Here is a 21,115-nt window from a genome sequence, read left to right on the forward strand (position 1 = left end):
TATCGCAGTAATTTAGAAAAAAAAAATCTTTATCTGAAAATAGAAGCTGCACTGTCCAATCAACGGACTGCCTTCTCCTGACGTCACTAGTTGCCATGTCGAGTCTGAGGGCGGGACTAGTGAATAAACAAGAGACCTCTAGATCCGGTTATTGGCTCCGTCACCTGCCAATCATATCTAGTGGCAGCCATCGTTAGGGGGCGGGGCTGGGATGTGGCCGGGTTAGGGTGTGTGCCGCCAGTGACAGGGTTGTGAGCGCGGAGGGGGCGGGGCTTAGGTGCTTCCTGCTGCTCTGTCTGGTCAGACTCTTCCTAGCAGCGGGACATGGCGGCCACCGGGGTGCTGCCCTTCATCCGAGGGGTGGACCTGAGCGGAAATGATTTTAAGGTGAGGAGGACTGAAGGGTCCGAGAAGACCCCAGAGGGACACTGAGGTTAGGGGAGGGGCCTGGTGGTGACAGAACATAGCAGAGAGCAGTGATGTGTGGCCATACTGTATATAGTGCATCCATGGCCCAGTCATAGGACACCGTCCTGGGGTAATGGCCTCCTGGCACTCACCAAACCTGAGTGGGGATCAGAGGTTATACACCGGGGGGCAAAGACGAGGGGTCGGAGGTTATACACCGGGGCGAAGGGGAGGGGTCCGGAGGTCATACACCGGGGCGAAGGCGAGGGGTCGGAGGTTATACACCGGGGGGGACGAAGGCGAGGGGGCCGGAGGTTATACACCGGGGCGAAGACGAGGGGTCGGAGGTTATACACCGGGGCGAAGACGAGGGGTCGGAGGTTATACACCGGGGCGAAGGGGAGGGGTCCGGAGGTCATACACCGGGGCGAAGGCGAGGGGTCGGAGGTTATACACCGGGGGGGCGAAGGCGAGGGGTCGGAGGTTATACACCGGGGGGGCGAAGACGAGGGGTCGGAGGTTATACACACCGGGGGGGGCGAAGGCGAGGGGCCGAAGGTTATACACCGGGGGGAGAAGACGAGGGGTCGGAGGTTATACAGCGGGGGGGCGAAGGCGAGGGGTCGGAGGTTATACACCGGGGGGGGCGAAGGCGAGGGGTCGGAGGTTATACACCGGGGGGGCGAAGGCGAGGGGTCGGAGGTTATACACCGGGGGGGCGAAGGCGAGGGGTCGGAGGTTATACACCGGGGGGGCGAAGGCGAGGGGTCGGAGGCTATACACACCGGGGGGGGCGAAGGCGAGGGGGCCGGAGGTTATACACCGGGGGCGAAGACGAGGGGTCCGGAGGTTATACACCGGGGGGGGGCGAAAACTAGGGGCCGGAGGTTATACACCGGGGGGGCGAAGGTGAGGGGGCTGGAGGTTATACACCGGGGGGGCGAAGGTGAGGGGGCTGGAGGTTATACACCGGGGGGGGGCGAAGGCGAGGGGGCCGGAGGTTATACACCGGGGGCGAAGACGAGGGGTCCGGAGGTTATACACCGGGGGGGGGGGCGAAGACGAGGGGCCGAAGGTTATACACCGGGGCGAAGGCGAGGGGGTCGGAGGTTATACACCGGGGGGGCCAAGACGAGGGGTCGGAGGTTATACACCGGGGGGGCCAAGACGAGGGGTCGGAGTTTATACACTGGGGGTTGAAGACGAGGGGTCGGAGGTTATGCACCTGGGGCTGAAGACGAGGGGTCGGAGGTTATGCACCGGGGGGGCGAAGACGAGGGGTCGGAGGTTATGCACCGGGGGGGCGAAGACGAGGGGTCGGAGGTTATGCACCGGGGGGGCGAAGGCGAGGGGGCCGGAGGTTATGCACCGTGGGGCGAAGGCGAGGGGGCCGGAGGTTATGCACCGTGGGGCGAAGGCGAGGGGGCCGGAGGTTATGCACCGTGGGGCGAAGGCGAGGGGGCCGGAGGTTATGCACCGGGGGGCGAAGGCGAGGGGGCCGGAGGTTATGCACCGGGGGGGCAGGAGGCCGGAGGCTATACATGTTTGTTCCGCTCTCTCCTCCTCCTCCTCCTCTGGCGTCTGTTCCGCTCTCTCCTCCTCCTCTGGCGTTTGTTCCGCTCTCTCCTCCTCCTCCTCCTCTGGCGTCTGTTCCGCTCTCTCCTCCTCCTCCTCCTCTGGCGTCTGTTCCGCTCTCTCCTCCTCCTCTGGCGTCTGTTCCGCTCTCTCCTCCTCCTCTGGCGTCTGTTCCGCTCTCTCCTCCTCCTCTGGCGTCTGTTCCGCTCTCTCCTCCTCCTCCTCCTCTGGCGTCTGTTCCGCTCTCTCCTCCTCCTCCTCCTCTGGCGTCTGTTCCGCTCTCTCCTCCTCCTCCTCCTCCTCTGGCGTCTGTTCCGCTCTCTCCTCCTCCTCCTCCTCCTCTGGCGTCTGTTCCGCTCTCTCCTCCTCCTCCTCCTCCTCTGGCGTCTGTTCCGCTCTCTCCTCCTCCTCCTCCTCTGGCGTCTGTTCCGCTCTCTCCTCCTCCTCCTCCTCTGGCGTCTGTTCCGCTCTCTCCTCCTCCTCCTCCTCTGGCGTCTGTTCCGCTCTCTCCTCCTCCTCCTCCTCCTCTGGCGTCTGTTCCGCTCTCTCCTCCTCCTCCTCCTCTGGCGTCTGTTCCGCTCTCTCCTCCTCCTCCTCCTCTGGCGTCTGTTCCGCTCTCTCCTCCTCCTCCTCCTCTGGCGTCTGTTCCGCTCTCTCCTCCTCCTCCTCCTCTGGCGTCTGTTCCGCTCTCTCCTCCTCCTCCTCCTCTGGCGTCTGTTCCGCTCTCTCCTCCTCCTCCTCCTCTGGCGTCTGTTCCGCTCTCTCCTCCTCCTCCTCTGGCGTCTGTTCCGCTCTCTCCTCCTCCTCCTCTGGCGTCTGTTCCGCTCTGTCCAACTCCTCCTCTGGCGACTGTTCCGCTCTGTCCAACTCCTCCTCTGGCGACTGTTCCGCTCTGTCCAACTCCTCCTCTGGCGACTGTTCCGCTCTGTCCACCTCCTCCTCTGGCGACTGTTCCGCTCTGTCCTCCTCCTCCTCCTCTGGCGTCTGTTCCGCTCTGTCCTCCTCCTCCGGTGTTTGTTTGTTGTAGTCACTACATTATATTTAGCCCCGTGATGATGGAGGGTGACAGCTGCTGACTGTGAGGGGCCGGGTCCATTTGAGGAGCCAATATCCTCTGCTCATAAAGGGGCGACACAGGACTATAATCTGAATGTGGTCCCCATGACTTATTCCTGGATCTGGGGGGGTGCACAGATGCGGGGCCGTCGCCGTGTGATTCTTGTGCTCCTTCCCACGCTCCATGCACATACTTGAGATATTTAGTTTCCTCCTATGATAAGGGGATTAGATTGTGAGCTCCGCGTATGACACGGCCTGAAATCGACTCCAAGCCTCTTACTGCAAAGGGCTTTCCTGACCTGGGGAAGAGTTTCTTCACCCATGGAGAATATTTTGTTTTGTTTTTCATTGAAATACATGTATTTGGGGCTAAAAATAATTTTTGCTATTTGGTTTCGTAAAAAAATTTGCACCGTTTTGCATTCACAGGTTCTTAGTATTTCTGCCCATTCATCTTTGTTGTGGTCATAAATCAGCTGAGAGGAGCTCAGATAAAGACAGGCGAAAGGCCCGGGAAGACGATCAGAACGAGCTCACTGCTAGAGTCTCAGTTAACTCAGTCTGGAGCCAGTAATGAAACACAAGTGATATGGACGGCTGATAGTGCAAAATTATTAATTAAACTTAGTGACAAACATGATTTTAATACATATATTAAAGATTAAAAAAATTGTCCCCAAAGATGAACAACTCCTTTAAGACTCGGAGTATGAAGTTATGTGCCTGAGTCTGGATACTGATGCTTTGTTGTATCTGGTGCAGGGTCAGGGGGGCGGAACTTGACTCGGGAATCTTCCTTTGGGGTCATGCTCCACCCCCTCCCACCCTGCGCTCAGTAAACTCTGACATGTCCCTTTAAGGGCTTGTCGTAGATGTTGGTCGGAATGATTATTTTTGGTATCGTATCCTGACCTGATACTGTAAAATCACTAATCATTGGGAGCGCGAAGGGCTGACACATTGTGATGCTGCATTGCAGTAGATGGATGCAGCCGGGGGTCCTCTGACTGTTTTTGGACCCTTTTTTTTATTGTTTTTGGGCTGAGCTTAAACGTCGGCTTCATTGCTGGGCTCTACGCGCCACCTCGGCTCTGCTACATGCAGTTTATTAGCATGGCTCATACTGACATTATGAGGCTGGGTTACCACCCCGTGTTATGATCACTACCCTCTTATTATAAGCTCTTGTAAAGCTATCACTCCCAGCATGCCCTGACAGCCTGCAGCTATCGGGGGCATTCTGAGAGTTGTAGTTCTGCAGCAGCTGAAGAGTCACAGGTTGGAAACTATTCCATTGTATGTCTGATAAGGAGATGGGGCGCGCTGGGCTGGTGTGCAACCTCTGGATGTGCAGGATGGGTATCTGGAGGCGACACGTCCCCCCAAACCTCTCTTCTCGGTTTATTTTGCCGTTCCTCCCTGTGACCTCTGTTATTGCACCCACGGCGTCATTAGCATCTCCATTAAACCTCGCCCCCTGACGAGGCATCGGCCGCCTGTAATGCTCCTTATTACATCTGCTCCTCATGTGTCAGAGCCTGATCGTCACGTCGTCAAGAGCTCTAAGCTTCCTAATAGATTTTCAGCACCTCTGCTTGCTGACAGTGAGTGCTGTCTCTCTTTGTCACTCGCACGCTTCTTCTCTCCCCATTGCAGGCTTTTGGCCTCCACTGCTGACCTCCATGTTTTCCCCTCTCTCTTTCTCCAGGGTGGATACTTTCCTGAACACGTCAGGTCTATGTCCAGCCTGCGATGGCTGAAGCTGAACAGGACCGGGCTGTGCTACCTGCCGGAGGAGCTGTCCTCTCTGCACAAGCTGGTAAGATATAAAAGGGCACTCGTACAAGCTGGCTGAGTGGCAACATTGGTAGGGGGCAGACTGCCAGGACCCCCACGGATTGTGGCGATCACTGTGTCTATAGGGGGCGCTCACCCAGCTCTCGTCATTCTCCATAGTTATGCTGGTCCATTCCCCTCCATTCTTCTTTTTTCCCCTACAGCCGTCCTGTTCGTTATTTATTACTGCTATTACATTTGAGTAGGAAGACTTCTATATGTTCAGAGTTTTCTTGCATGCGCAAAAACAATTCTTCATCCAGTCCACAGGGGCTCATTAGAATGCTTCAATGAGAAAGCAGCCAACCTCTGCTTTCTCATTGTTAGCACGTTAGTCCCTCCTTATATTACATATGCTCATATATATCCGGTGCTGGGCATCTCGGGTGTCGGCGCGTAATATCTTGTGCTGGGCGTCTCAGGTGTCGGCGGCGGAATATCCGGTGCCGGGCGTCTCGGGTGCCGGCGGGGGAATATCCGGTGCCGGGCGTCTCGGGTGCCGGCGGGGGAATATCCGGTGCCGGGCGTCCCCGGGTGCCGGCGGGGGAATATCCGGTGCCGGGCGTCCCCGGGTGCCGGCGGGGGAATATCCGGTGCCGGGCGTCCCCGGGTGCCGGCGGGGGAATATCCGGTGCCGGGCGTCCCCGGGTGCCGGCGGGGGAATATCCGGTGCCGGGCGTCCCCGGGTGCCGGCGGGGGAATATCCGGTGCCGGGCGTCCCCGGGTGCCGGCGGGGGAATATCCGGTGCCGGGCGTCCCCGGGCGCCGGCGGGGGGAATATCCGGTGCCGGGCGCCGGCGGGGGGAATATCCGGTGCCGGGCGCCGGCGGGGGGAATATCCGGTGCCGGGCGCCGGCGGGGGGAATATCCGGTGCCGGGCGCCGGCGGGGGGAATATCTGGTGCCGGGCGCCGGCGGGGGGAATATCCGGTGCCGGGCGCCGGCGGGGGGAATATCCGGTGCCGGGCGTCTCGGGTGCCGGCGGGGGAATATCCGGCTCACCTGCTCCTGAAAGGATTTTTCAGCTGTCACCTATTGTATACAACTACAGGACTTTGATCTTTTTTTTGGAATGTTTATTGTGAGGGTCGTCCATGAGACGGCAATCTTCTTTCTTCATGGACGATCTCCAGAATTATGCCAGCATGGTCTAAGCCGCCCTTTACAGCAGCCTGTATTTTGTCTCCGGTGGGCTCAGGCTCTGTACTTGGCATCCATTTGTGATCTGTAAATGTTTGATTGAAGTTGGAAATTGGATCAGAGTATAACTGCAGAATCGGAGTACACAAGGTTTGTAGTCTGTTACCATAGAGACACGTACGTCGGCATAGGAGCTGTATACCCAAAGGGGTAGAAGTTTTGAAGTTTTTGGAAAGTTGCGATGCATTGACCTTTTTGATAAGTTGTGTTCATCTTCTCCAGGAGCACCTGTCAGTGAGTCACAACAACCTGACCACGTTACACGGAGAGCTGTCATCCCTGCCCTGCCTGCGGGTAAGTAGCCCCTGGCCTTCGCCCCGGTATCCTCAAGGGTGGCCTCTCTGCTGATACATCCACTTTCCATCTTATCCATGTGCAGCTCTTTAGTTGCTCTCCTCTCCATTCCTAGGCTATTGTAGCTCGCGCCAACAGCCTGAAGAATTCTGGGATCCCGGACGACATCTTCCAGCTGGATGACCTGTCCGTACTGGTAAGAGACTAATGTCTCTGACATCGAATGCCACGTAGGTGGCTGATGTAAATCCGACTTTTTACTGTAACCACCCCCCCCCCCCAAAAAAAAAAAAAAAAAATGCACTGCAAGAACATGCGCACTGTGAGATATATACTGGTCTGCTGGTGTGTCCCCTAGTGGCCGTCAGTAGGACATGCAGCCAAACATACATTCTGGACTGTCAGAACAGGAAATATAAAATGGCTTGTAAAGGGAAACTGTCAGGAGGAGAGGCTCCCGTCTGTATGATGCTATATGGTCTCTACAGTATATCCCCTGTTCGTTAGAAGCCGTCTTATTAGGGGTAAGCGATACATGTGTCTCCTCCTGGCTCTGCTGAGGCTGAGCGTGCAGAGGGGCATGTTCCCAGCAGCTTCAAAGCCCCTCTGTCAGCAGGTTGGGAGGCCCTATATGGATGGAGCTGCACCCACAAGTTATGAGGATGTGTGATTAATATACTGGGACCTGGAGCTGGTCGGATCCCATATACCAATCTTATACATCTGGTTATTTCTCATTATTTTCCTACCATTGGAAGAGATCATGAACTGAAAAGTAATTAATTAAAAAAAAAAAAAAAAAACCCTCTATTTTTGCCTTCCAGGACCTGAGTTATAACCAGCTGACAGAGTGCCCACGAGAGCTGGAAAATGCAAAGAACATGCTGGTCCTGAACCTCAGTCATAACAGGTGAGCGGTCTCCATGCAGAAAACCCCGAGGTGAGCTGCTATTACAGGAGGTGGCATACAGACCGGCTGTCCGTGTATTACGGGGATAGGGAGCGTGCAGCAGGGTGTGGGCTGCTCTTGTGGATAGGGACGGGCCCATCATTCTAAAGGGATCACACAAACTGTCACCGATCCACAGGATGAGTGGTCACTGTTATTCGGTGAGAACTTTAACAATAGCTGTATTGGAGGACTTTTTTTTTTTTTTTTACCCCCTTTGTTCCCACAGTCTGGAGCAGAGGTGGCACATGTGCCATGCCTCTCTTTTCAAAGTGTCTGGCACTGATGATGACGGCTGAGCAGAGTGTTCTTGTGCCCCCCAGGTGCACAGTTCTGGTGATCAGTGGAGTTCCTATCATGCATAGGTCATAATTTCTGCAAACCGAAATACCACGTTTTAAAGGAACCTGGCATGCATTGTATGTAGGAAAATGTATATTTCCACAGAGATCCAAGCTTCAGAGACTGGTAGCTCTGTAGAAACTGTTTGGGTAAGAATTCAAGGAGAGAAGAACAGAAAGGACAATATTGTAGGAGTTTACTATAGGCCACCTGGACAGACTGGAGATATGGGTGAACTCTTTTTACATCAGATGTCTCTGTTCTCAAAAAATTATGACATAGTGATCATGGGAGATTTAACTATCCAGATATTTATTGCCAATCTCTCTCAGGCAAAAGTAGTGGGTCCAGAAAATTCTTATCTTCTCTTGCTGAGAACTTTATCTTTCAAAAGGTAGAAGAGAAAACAGAGGATCTGCAATTTTGGACCTAATTCTCACCAACAGGGAGGCAGGCAGGAGGCAGAGATCATGCTATGCTCGAATTTTGGATTACAAAAGGAGGAAGACTAGTGATGACTCAGACTTTAAGGTTGGACTTTAGAAAGGCAGATTTTAATGGACTCAAAGAGGGTAGGAAAGGTCCAATGGCTGGATGTCCTAAAGGACACAAATGTCCATGAATGATGGGAGATTTTGTTAAATTAAATTCTCCCCCCATAATCTGTAACAATCCTGAAAAGAAGGAAGAATTGGAAGCATTTAAAGAGACCAGGATGAATGAACACAGAACTTAATCACTTGTTAGAAAGGAAAAAAAAATGTATATTAAATGGAAAGAGGAGGACATATCTAAAGAACAATATAATACTGTTTGCAGAGTGAATGCAGGGCAAGAGTTAGAAGAGCTCAAGCCAGTAAGAAGCGAGGCTTGCATGGGAGACCAAAAATAGCCAAAAAGGATTTTGGGGGTATGTCCAAAGCTAAAGAAAAGTCATTGATGCTATAGGATTTTTACAGGATGAAACGTGTGAAGTGGTCAAACATAATAAGGACAAACTTTTAAATTCCTATTTTGCATCTGTGTTCTCTAAGAAAGAAATTGTAACATCAACTGATCTTCATGATGTTATTGAAAAACAGAGACATCATGGTGAGGGAACACTTAGATAATTGACATGAAATTACATCTCTTGGTCCAGATGAATTACATCCTAAGGTACTGAAAGAGTTAGCAGAGTAAACTACAGAACCACTAGCCAGACTCTTTGAAAAATCCTGGAAAACGGGAGAAGACCCAGAAGATTGAAGAAAGGGACAAAATTTGCCTGTCTTCAAAAAAGGAAAGAAGATGGAGCCAGGAAGTTGCAGGCCAGTGAGCCTTACTTCTATACCAGGCAATATCTGTGAGCAAATTATTAAACAGCATGTATGTAAGTACTTGGATAAGAATACAGTAATTAACCAGAGCCAGCATGGGTTTGTAGAAGACAAGTCATGCCTGATTAATCTAATTTCCTTCTATGATGGAATCACTGACTGGGAGGATCAGGGAAATGTGGTAGATAAAGTATCTATCCCCTTCAGCAAAGCATTTGATAAAGTATCTCATACTATCCTTATTGAAAAAATGACCTCGTATGGGATTGACAAGGCTACGGTTAGGTGGATTCATAACTGGCTCAGTGATCGCACTCAAACAATGGTTGCACAGCCAACAGAAAAGTGTTTCAAGTGGGGTACCACAAGGCTCTGCCGTGGCCCCAGTCTTGTTCAACATTTGTATAAATGAAAGGAACTGAAGGTAAATTAATCAAATTTGCAGACGATGTGCAGCTAGGAGGGATAGCTAACACTAAAGAAGACAGAGAAAGGATTCAGAAGGATCTAGATAAACTTGAACAATGGGCAGTGACTAATAGGAGAAATAAATGCTAGATTCTACATCTGGGCAAGAAAAATGAAAATTACATCTATAGAATGGGAGGATTAGAACTAAGCAGCAGTACGTGTGAAAAAGACTTAGGAATACAAATAGATCACATGCTGCACATGAGTCAACAGTGTGATGCAGCAGCAAAAAAGGAAAACCGTTCTAGGATGTATAAAGAGAAGCATAGAGTCTAGATCACGTGAAGCAATTGTCCCCCTCTACTCCTTGGTCAGGTCTCATCTGGAATACTGTGTCTAATTCTGGGCACCACATTTTTAAAAAAAGGCTTTGAAAAACTGGAGCAAGTTCAGAGAAGAGCTACTGGGATGGTGAGTAGACTGCAAAGTATGTCCTACAAGGAACGGTTACAGGATCTGGGAATGTTTAGCTTCCAAAAATCAAGGCGAAGAGGAGACTTAATAGCTGTCTACAAATATCTGAAGGGATGTCGGTGTAGAGGGATCATCCTTATTTTCATATGCACATGGAAACGTGAGAAGCGATGGGATGAAACTAAAAGGGAGAAGTTACAGATTAGATATTAGAAAAAAACTTTTGACAGTGGGGGTGACCAATGAGTGGAACAGGCTGCCACGAGATGTGAGTTCTCCATCAATGGAAGTCTTCAAACAGAGGCTGGACAGACATCTGTCTGAGATGGTTTAGTGAATCCTGAGCAGGGGGTTGGACACGAGGACCCAGGAGGTCCCTTCCAACTCTATCATTCAAGGATTCTATGAGATTCACGCTTTCCATATTATGGCGGCTGCCATGTTGTAGCTGTGCACAGTTAACTCTGAAACAATGCGAGTTTCAGAGAGAACCTGCACGGCTGCAATAACCCGGCCAGCATGTAGTCGGCACGAGCCCCTGAGCTCACTGATTGGCTGCAGCTGTCTACGTGATGTGACCACTGTAGACAAACAGACCAGGCAGCGTCAGAGAGACGGTGCTGGACCCGGGGAGGGCATGTAATACTTGGATTGTTTTTGGTTTTTTTTATACCTACTGTAGCCCATGATGGTTTTCTGAAATGAGAATTTGGATTGGAACTTGACTAAACATCTATCCAAAAATAAATCTAGGTGGAGCACCCCTTTAATCAGTGAGTGTGGCACGTCTTTCTGTTCTCCTCCGCAGCATCGACAACATTCCCAATCAGCTGTTCATCAACCTGACGGACCTCCTGTACCTGGACCTCAGCGACAACAAACTGGACAGTTTGCCCCCGCAGATGCGGAGACTGGTGCACCTGCAGACCCTCACCCTCAATAATAACCCCCTGATGCACGCCCAGCTCAGGTCCGGATGCCCTGTCACTGCTCTGGTATTTTAGGTAACCAACGGCGTGACGTTTCCTAATCGCCGCTTCTCTATTGTGATAACAGGCAGCTTCCTGCAATGGTCGCCCTGCAGACGCTGCATTTAAAGAACACACAGCGAACACAGAGCAATCTGCCCACGTCCTTGGAAGGACTCCTGAATCTAGCAGGTACGCAGCGGGTATCGTGTCTGGGCACTGACCCTGCATTAGGGGGGGATATGACCTCCACCAAGTACAGTGTGCAGCCTTATGGTGGGAATATTTCTAGTGTGACTTCCTTACAGATGTGGACTTGTCTATGAACGACCTGACCCGGGTCCCGGAGTGCCTGTACACACTCGCCAACCTGAAACGCCTGAACCTCAGCAGCAACCAAATCTCTGAACTCTCGCTGTGCATCGATCAGTGGACCCATCTCGAGACCCTCAACCTCTCCCGCAACCAGCTGACCTCACTTCCGGTATGCACTCTTCTTTCAGGTAGTGGGATGCAAGTGGCAAGAGATCACAGCCAATTTTGCAACTGCATACGAAAGGCAATCATTAAAAGTTATCACTGATCCAAGGGACAGGTGATGTCTTGTGGATAGTTACTGCTGGGACCCTCGCCAATCCCAGCAATGGGCATCTGAAATGCCCCATTGGTCACACATGTGCATTGATTCTCCATGAGTCTGCTAGGAGGTAGCCAAGCGCTTTTCTCCGCCATTCCCCAAAACAATGAATGGAGCATTTCAGAGCTCCGTCCTCAGGATCAGTAGGAGTCCCATCTTTTTGAAAGTTGATTGGTAAATTGCCTTTTAATAGATAATAGGCCATGATTATCCTCTGCCTCCAGTCTGCGATCTGTAAATTATCCAAGCTGAAGAAACTCTACCTAAACTCCAACAAGCTGGACTTCGATGGGATCCCATCCGGTATAGGCAAACTGGGCAATCTGGAGGAATTTATGGCATCTAACAATAACTTGGAGCTCGTCCCAGAGAGTCTGTGCAGGTAATGCAGCCATCTATAGGGGATCCAGGGACTACCTGGGAGACATCAAGGGTTAATGGATCTTATCTGTTCTATTCAGATCAGGTAAATTACGGAAGCTGGTCCTAAATAAAAACCGCCTGGTCACGTTGCCAGAGGCCATCCACTTCTTGCCAGACTTGGAGGTAAGTGTCGCAGCCGCCTGTCCTATCTTCTAGCCTCATTTATCACTGGTTTAATGCATTATTTTTATCTGTCCTTCCAGGTTCTGGATGTAAGGGAGAACCCCAGCCTCGTGATGCCGCCTAAACCCGTGGACCGCACCTCTGAGTTCTACAACATTGACTTCTCCTTGCAGAACCAGTTACGCCTTGCGGGGGCATCCCCGGCCACGGTCGCTGCTGCTGCAGCCGCTGCGGGCAGTAAGTGGACCACTCCAGTGTTTCATCTTCCGGTCCGTAATGATTGTGGGTAGGGTTTATGATCGTGTCTATCCTTTTAGCTGGGAGTGCGACGAAGGACTCCTCCGCGAGGAAGATGCGCCTGAGGCGACGCAAGGACTCCACTAAGGACGACCAGGCCAAGCAGGTGCTAAAGGGGATGTCTGATGTGGCCGAAGAGAAGAACAAGAAGATACAGGTGAGCGCCAGTGTCACTCACGGACCAGATCTCAACCCAAGTAGCCTCACGATTGCTTAATTTACGGTTCCAGCCAAATTTCAAGATTGACAATAACATTGCACCCATTGTAGTCCTTACTGTGACCCCTCACCTAAAGGTCCCGGCATACGGCTGTACATCTTTGCGGTGTAGTACATGAACTTTCCCTGTATTATTATCTTTTTCTCTGCTGATTTATCAACATTTCCTTGCAGGAGAACGGAGACATGAGATACACAGACCTGAAGACTCGGCGGTGGGATCAGGGGCTGGAGAAGCCACATTTGGATTATTCTGAGTTCTTCACGGAGGACGTAGGACAGATCCCGGGTATCACTGTCTGGCAGATTGAAAACTTTATCCCCATCCAGGTGGACGAGGCTTTACATGGGAAGTTCTACGAAGCCGACTGCTACATAGTGCTGAAGGTGAGGTAACACCGTATCCTTGGAGAGAGGGGTCTGTGATACCTTCACATCTGGGCCTTGGGATGTGCCATAAATGTATGATGGAGCCAGTCACACCACAGGGACCCCCTAATCTCGCAGGGGATCCCCTGTCTCACAGCTCATGTGCATCTCCATTAACGCCAGTGGATAGCTGAGCCCTTCCCTTACATCTTGTGGGTATGATATAAATGTCTGAGATGGGAGTACCCCTTTTATCAATGGATTTTTACTATCCAGAATCCATACTTTCTCTCTTGGAGTTAGTAGGGGGTCCCAGGTCACGCACCCTGAGTCACAAATGTCACCCACCCTACATGATTTCTCCTTTACACCCTTAGACTTTCCTGGATGATAACGGTGGTCTGCACTGGGAGATTTATTACTGGATCGGACAGGAGGCCTCGCTGGATAAGAAGGCCTGCTCCGCCATCCACGCCGTGAATCTACGCAACTACCTGGGAGCCGAGTGCCGTACCATCCGGGAAGAGATGGGCGATGAGAGCGAAGAGTTCAGTCAGGTGGGAAAATCTACTGACATATAAATTTCACTATTCTAATAATGAAAAAAAAAAAAAAAAATATATATATATATAATATTTATTTTTTTTTAGGTGTTTGAGAATGAGATTTCTTACATTGAAGGAGGTTCAGCCAGCGGCTTCTACACAGTGGAGGACTCTCAGTACATCACCAGGTGAGGGCAGCCATGTTCTTCGTGTGCAGGGTGTGCTGGGAAGAAGTTTAAGGGCTTGTCCAGAACTCAAGATAGGTCATCAATATCGGATCGGTGGAGGTCTGACACCTGACGTCCCCCATTGATCAGCTGGTAGTTGACTTCAGAGTTGTGCTCAGGGCATCATGGCTCTGTACACTGTGCAATGGTTGTCGTTGGGTCCTGCAGCTCAGCTCCTATTCACTTTAATAGGATTTGCACAGTTCTGTCCAGGAGGAGGTGCTGTTCTTAAAAGCATAGGCTGACATTTCCTGTGTTTTTTTTTTTTTTCTTTCCCTCCAGACTCTACAGAATTTACGGCAAGAAAAATATCCGCTTGGAGCCTGTGCCATTAAAGGGCTCGTCTCTGGATCCCCGGTCAGGGCCTTCACCTCATATTAATGACTTTATCATTGGTAATATCAGGGCTCTCATATCTGACATATCCTCTGTTTCAGGTACGTGTTCCTCCTGGACCACGGTCTGGAAATTTACATTTGGAGAGGAGCACAAGCCTCGCTCAGCAACACGACCAAAACCAGGTACATGCTCAGTGGTGAGCGCTCACTAAGCGTATCGTCAGGAAAACTAAGCGCCATTAACTGTATGATCAGTGTGTGTTCGGTGTGGGCCACTAGATGGCAGCATATAATGCAATAACGCAGGTGATCTATTTTTCTTGTTCATGCTGCCAGCAGGGGGCACACAGTTCTGGCCATATAGTTCTGTGGATGTTTTGCGGCTCATCTGTCATGAATTTACTTTCTTTTCCACAATCGTTTTTTTTTTTTTTCCCCACTTCTAGGCTGTTTGCAGAGAAGATCAACAAAAATGAGCGGAAGGGGAAGGCGGAGATCGTATTACTTGCAGATGATCAGGAGACCCCAGAATTCTGGGAAGTGTTGGGGGGACAGCCAGATGAGATCAGACCTTGGGTACCAGATGACTTCCAGCCACTTCGCCCGAAACTTTATAAGGTATCTGACCAGGACATGAATCACAGAAGTTACTGCTTCACATTCATACTGCATCTGCATAGGCCACGGCGCAGTCCCATGTCAACTGCCTAATAAGTCATCTGTGCTGCCCCCTGCAGGTTGGACTGGGTCTGGGTTATCTGGAACTGCCACAGATTAACTACAAGATCTGCGTGGAGCATAAAAAGAGACCGAAGATCGACCTCGTGCCAGAGATGAGGCTGGTGAGAACATCACACTACACCGCATAGCAGAGCCGACACATCCTCTATATACTGCAAAGCAGATCCGACACATCCTCTATAATACTGCTCAGCAAATCTGACATGTCCTCTATATACTGCACAGCAGAGACGACACGGCCTCTATATACTGCACAGCAGAGACGACACGGCCTCTATATTCTACACGGCACAGCAGAGCCGACACGGCCTCTATATACTACACTGCACAGCAGAGACGACACGGCACAGCAGAGCCAACACGGCCTCTATATACTACACGGCACAGCAGAGCCAACACGGCCTCTATATACTACACGGCACAGCAGAGCCAACACGGCCTCTATATACTACACGGCACAGCAGAGCCAACACGGCCTCTATATACTACACGGCACAGCAGAGCCAACACGGCCTCTATATACTACACGGCACAGCAGAGCCAACACGGCCTCTATATACTACACGGCACAGCAGAGCCAACACGGCCTCTATATACTACACGGCACAGCAGAGCCAACACGGCCTCTATATACTACACGGCACAGCAGAGCCAACACGGCCTCTATATACTACACGGCACGGCAGAGCCAACACGGCCTCTATATACTACACGGCACGGCAGAGCCAACACGGCCTCTATATACTACACGGCACGGCAGAGCCAACACGGCCTCTATATACTACACGGCACGGCAGAGCCGACACGGCCTCTATATACTACACGGCACGGCAGAGCCGACACGGCCTCTATATACTACACGGCACGGCAGAGCCGACACGGCCTCTATATACGGCACGGCAGAGCCGACACGGCCTCTATATACGGCACGGCAGAGCCGACACGGCCTCTATATACTGCACGGCAGAGCCGACACGGCCTCTATATACTGCACGGCAGAGCCGACACGGCCCCTATATACTGCACGGCAGAGCCGACACGGCCCCTGTATACGGCACGGCAGAGCCGACACGGCCCCTGTATACGGCACGGCAGAGCCGACACGGCCCCTGTATACGGCACGGCAGAGCCGACACGGCCCCTGTATACGGCACGGCAGAGCCGACACGGCCCCTGTATACGGCACGGCAGAGCCGACACGGCCCCTGTATACGGCACGGCAGAGCCGACACGGCCCCTGTATACGGCACAGCAGAGCCGACACGGCCCCTGTATACGGCACAGCAGAGCCGACACGGCCCCTGTATACGGCACAGCAGAGCCGACACGGCCCCTGTATACGGCACAGCAGAGCCGACACGGCCCCTGTATACGGCACAGCAGAGCCTATACGGCACAGCAGAGCCGACACGGCCCCTGTATACGGCACAGCAGAGCCGACACGGCCCCTGTATACGGCACAGCAGAGCCGACACGGCCCCTGTATACGGCACAGCAGAGCCGACACGGCCCCTGTATACGGCACAGCAGAGCCGACACGGCCCCTGTATACGGCACAGCAGAGCCGACACGGCCCCTGTATACGGCACAGCAGAGCCGACACGGCCCCTGTATACGGCACAGCAGAGCCGACACGGCCCCTGTATACGGCACAGCAGAGCCGACACGGCCCCTGTATACGGCACAGCAGAGCCGACACGGCCCCTGTATACGGCACAGCAGAGCCGACACGGCCCCTGTATACGGCACAGCAGAGCCGACACGGCCCCTGTATACGGCACAGCAGAGCCGACACGGCCCCTGTATACGGCACAGCAGAGCCGACACGGCCCCTGTATACGGCACAGCAGAGCCGACACGGCCCCTGTATACGGCACAGCAGAGCCGACACGGCCCCTGTATACGGCACAGCAGAGCCGACACGGCCCCTGTATACGGCACAGCAGAGCCGACACGGCCCCTGTATACGGCACAGCAGAGCCGACACGGCCCCTGTATACGGCACAGCAGAGCCGACACGGCCCCTGTATACGGCACAGCAGAGCCGACACGGCCCCTGTATACGGCACAGCAGAGCCGACACGGCCCCTGTATATACTGCACTGCTTGGGACGCCTCCTCTGTATACTGCACCATGATAGTGGTACATAGCTGTAGTTGAGGAGTTCGTCGTTGCTTCTTTTTCTGCAGCTTCAGAGTCTGCTGGACACGAAGGCCGTCTACATCCTGGACTGTCACAGCGACATATTCATCTGGATTGGAAGAAAGTCTTCCCGCTTGGTGAGAGCGGCTGCCTTAAAGCTTGGGCAGGAGCTGTGCGGGATGCTGCACCGACCCAAACACGCCATGGTGATCCGAAACCTGGAGGGCACCGAGTGTCAGGTACGAAGGCCAACATGGCCGACTGCAGCCAAACTTTTCTCTACCCTGAGCAGCAGGAACAGCCTTTATTCATTCTCTTGTTTTAGGTGTTCAAATCCAAGTTTAGAAACTGGGACGACGTCCTGAAGGTGGATTACACCAGGAACGCGGAGAGCGTGGAGCAGACCGGTGGGTTGCAGGGTAAGGTGAAGAAAGATGCAGAAAAGAAGGACCAGATGAAGGCCGACCTCACCGCGCTGTTTCTGCCACGCCAGCCTCCAATGCCGGCTTCAGAGGTGAGCGCCTCATGGCCAACAACTGCTTTACAATCTCCTCTCCTAGATTAATTTTTCGGGTGTGGAACTACAACTTCCAGCAAACTGTCAGATCAGCAATGAATTTGTCTCGTAGGCCGAGCAGCTGATGGAAGAATGGAATGAAGATCTGGACGGGATGGAAGGATTTGTACTCGAGGGGAAGAAGTTTGCCCGGCTACCAGAAGAAGAGTTTGGCCACTTCCACACGGAGGATTGCTACGTGTTCCTCTGCAGGTAACTCGGGAGCCCATATATATGGTTGGTGGACACAGTCCGGTCACGGCAGGAGCTCATGTTCGCTCTGTTCCTTCAGGTATTGGATTCCGGTAGAACGTGACGAAGAAGAGGAAGAACAGCAGCAAAGCAAGAAGAGAAAGATCAACGAAGATGGAGACGAAGAGGAGGAGGACGAGGATGAGGAGAAGCAGCCGGAGGAGGACTTCCAGTGTGTGGTCTACTTCTGGCAGGGTCGAGAGGCCTCCAACATGGGATGGCTGACGTTCACCTTCAGTCTGCAGAAGAAGTTTGAGAGCCTGTTCCCAGGAAAGTTGGAGGTAACCCTCTTATATCAATACTGACTGGATAATGGGCCGTAGAGAAGACCTGCAACTTAAAGGGGTTGTCGACTAGTGGGGGTCTGACCGCTGGGCCCTGCACTGATCGGCTGCATGGGACACTTCAATCCCTGTTGGTGCATGTCTGACGGCTCCATCCATTCCCAATAGGGCATCTAAGCGCTACACCCTTTTTCTGGCAGCCCCAAAGTGGAGAATATTTGGAGCGACGATCAGCTACCATTTTGTAACTGCGCCAATCGTTGTTGTCCCCAGCGGTCGGACCTCTGCCAATCAGCAAGTTATCGCCTACAATCTTTCTGTTCTCCCCTTCTTAGGTCGTCAGGATGACGCAGCAGCAAGAAAACGCTAAATTCCTCTCTCACTTCAAGAGAAAGTTCATCATTCACAAAGGGAAGAGGAAGATGAGGGATGTGGGGCTGCAGCCGAACTTGTACCACATGAGGACTAACGGGAGTTCGCTGTGCACGAGGTGAGGGGGGATGCATCAATATGGCCTTGAGTATCCCATTGCTCAGACGTGCGGCTTCACAGGTCTCATTTTTTTCCCGCAGGGTCATCCAGATCAACACCGACTGCAGTTTGCTGAATTCTGAGTTTTGTTTCCTCCTGAAGGTGAGCCTGCAGCGGCGGCCATTTTGTCTCCTCCAGACCCTTCGCCCCATTCCCCCCTCCTCACCCGCTTGTGTCTTTCAGGTCCCCTTTGAAAGCACTGATAACCAGGGCATTGTCTACACCTGGGTAGGGAGGGCAGCAGATCCCGACGAGGCCAAGCTTGCCGAGGACATCATGAACACCATGTTCGACGACACGTACAGTAAACAGGTGCAATGTTCGAGGGGAAGTTTTGGGGTCTTTCATGATTTCGGACGAGTGAGAAGTGACTGATGAAGCTTTCTTCTATCCGTCAGGTTATAGATGAAGGTGAGGAACCTGAGAATTTCTTCTGGGTGGGCATCGGAGGCCAGAAGTCCTATGATGAGGATGCCGAGTATATGAAGTTCTCTCGGTTATTCAGGTACGTGGTCAGACAAGATGGCAGCGTCTATTCCAGCCACATGGTAGCAATTACCCCATGACCACAAACTGAGTCCCCCCACTTCCTATCATCAATGATTGGATTCTGGCTTCCTGCAGCAGCCACTAGGGGGGCGCTATTAGTGACCGTATTGGATAATTCACTATTTCACTATTAGATGTTTTCTCGGTGCATAATTAACCCTTTCACGCAGATGCTCCAACGAAAAGGGCTACTTCTCGGTGTCTGAGAAATGCTCCGACTTCTGTCAGGACGACCTTGCCGATGACGACATCATGCTCCTGGACAATGGCCAAGAGGTGAGCGAGGGCAGAACAAGTGTCCCGGGATGATGGGGTACCACCCTGGATTGATGCTAATGCTTTCTCTGTCCGCAGGTGTATATGTGGGTCGGGAGTCAGACCAGCCAGGTGGAGATAAAGCTCAGCCTGAAGGCCTGTCAGGTACATGGCTCCACACGGACTCATTGTACACCACACATGGATCTGCCGCCCAGTCCTACGTCACGTCCATTGTGGTGTCACTATGGCAGTTTTGGCTTCATTGTGCTAACATGTTTGGGGGTCTTCTGACTGGTAGCCCAATAGCTGGGATTAGCAAATTATTACCTACCATGGGACTTTCCATAATGGAGGTCTCTGACAGTAAAATCATTTTTTTTTTCATGAAGTAAGGATTGTTTGAAAAATAAATTGAGAATCTAGTGCAGGCCACTCCGGAAGTGGAGTCTGTGCCCTGTTCTAAAATTGCAGGACAACTGTAGCCTGTGATTGGCTGCAGTGGTCAAATGATTAGAAGAGTATGTCATTAAGGAAACATAGCAGCATTGGAGCCTGTGCTTTCCAAATGGAGCTCTGATCGCCTGGTCTAACCTCCTGCAAGATTAGAAGATCTTTCACGCAAGATCTCTGTGGGGGAAGCAGCAACATAGCGGAGTTCAGCTCTGTCACATTTACAATGCCTTCTACCATCTCTCATAGCACTGTCACCTCTGCTGTACTGCTTGTCTGGAGTGGAGTCAAACATGTCTGTTGTGCTCATAAGTGTGATTACTGACACTGCCATGCAATGTGGGGGAAGGGGAAGTACAGCAGAGGTGACAGTGCTGAGAGGCAGAGCGCTGACAGATAAAAGGATTTGTAATGTGACCTAATTAAACTCTGCAGTGCTGTATGTACGCCTTATCTCAGCTTTCTCTCTACAGGTTTACATCCAGCACATGAGAGCCAAGGATCCTGATCGTCCTCGGAAACTGCGCCTGGTCCGAAAGGGAAACGAGCCTCACGCCTTCACTCGCTGCTTCCACGCCTGGGGTGCCTTCCGCAAGCCACCAGCTTAGTCCAATCCAAAAGCAACATGGACTTTGTTCCTGCGCAGCAACAGCTGCTTTTCCCCTTGGGCAGCGCTGGCACAGAGGATGTCAATGTATTTAATACTTCCTGGCCGACTCTTTACTGTACAAGCGCTGGGACAGATCGACGGCCGCCATGACTGCACTACTGCTTCTCTTCTGTGACTCCGTTTCCACAGTGTTAAGGGTTAGTACCGGTTGGGGGACGCACACTAAGGGCAATGTTTCTTCCAAAGCTGCAGCCTGCACTTTGATTAGTTTATGGTGTAGGTTCCTACCTCCACCATGCCAGCAGGGGGCACTGCAGCGGCCATAGCGCTCCTGATGGGAGGGGGCATGCATCGCAATAACTGTAGATTATAACTTATCGTAGTGGTTTGTTACCACAGTACCAGCCACGTGCAGATCACAGGGTTTATCTGCCCCCATCTTCCTGGAGAAGGCACTAATCCGTGTAACGGTGCCAGCCCCCCCCCCCCCCCCCCCCGGGGCAAGACTACACTCCCCAGCGTCCTCTAGTGGAGTGGCTTTGACCCTACAGGCGGGGGAGGGAAGAGACTTTTACTGTATGAGCTTTATATATATATTTTAATAAAATTTGCACTTCACTTTCAAATAGCGCAGCGTGGTGTTATAGAGGGGGGATGTGTCTGATAAGTGCTAGGCGCTAATGATGAGACCCCACTGCAGACCACCAGTGCACATGATCAGCAGTGGGT

The 21,115-nt window shown here is 52.1% G+C and overlaps 1 protein-coding gene across 1 annotated transcript; it reads left to right on the plus strand.

Annotated features, from left to right (window-relative positions):
• Nucleotides 1–195: 195 nt before the first annotated feature.
• On the plus strand, nt 196–21,012 carry FLII (FLII actin remodeling protein). Its single transcript, XM_073558478.1, has 30 exons — nt 196–387; nt 4,751–4,861; nt 6,300–6,371; nt 6,487–6,567; nt 7,196–7,281; nt 10,675–10,836; nt 10,923–11,026; nt 11,143–11,318; nt 11,696–11,853; nt 11,933–12,017; nt 12,098–12,254; nt 12,335–12,471; nt 12,708–12,920; nt 13,280–13,459; nt 13,553–13,635; nt 13,957–14,031; nt 14,112–14,195; nt 14,459–14,630; nt 14,750–14,854; nt 16,944–17,135; nt 17,222–17,410; nt 17,526–17,665; nt 17,745–17,985; nt 18,324–18,478; nt 18,561–18,621; nt 18,703–18,831; nt 18,918–19,024; nt 19,239–19,344; nt 19,423–19,488; nt 20,250–21,012. Exons 1-30 carry the CDS (start codon nt 325–327, stop codon nt 20,382–20,384), a joined length of 3,825 nt encoding a protein of 1,274 aa, XP_073414579.1. The 5' UTR covers nt 196–324; the 3' UTR covers nt 20,385–21,012.
• The last annotated feature ends 103 nt before the right edge of the window (nt 21,013–21,115 follow it).

The sequence above is a fragment of the Dendrobates tinctorius genome, unplaced genomic scaffold (assembly GCF_039654945.1).
Source record: "Dendrobates tinctorius isolate UK_male_01 unplaced genomic scaffold, ASM3965494v1 ptg000257l, whole genome shotgun sequence".
NCBI classification, from domain to species: domain Eukaryota; kingdom Metazoa; phylum Chordata; class Amphibia; order Anura; family Dendrobatidae; genus Dendrobates; species Dendrobates tinctorius.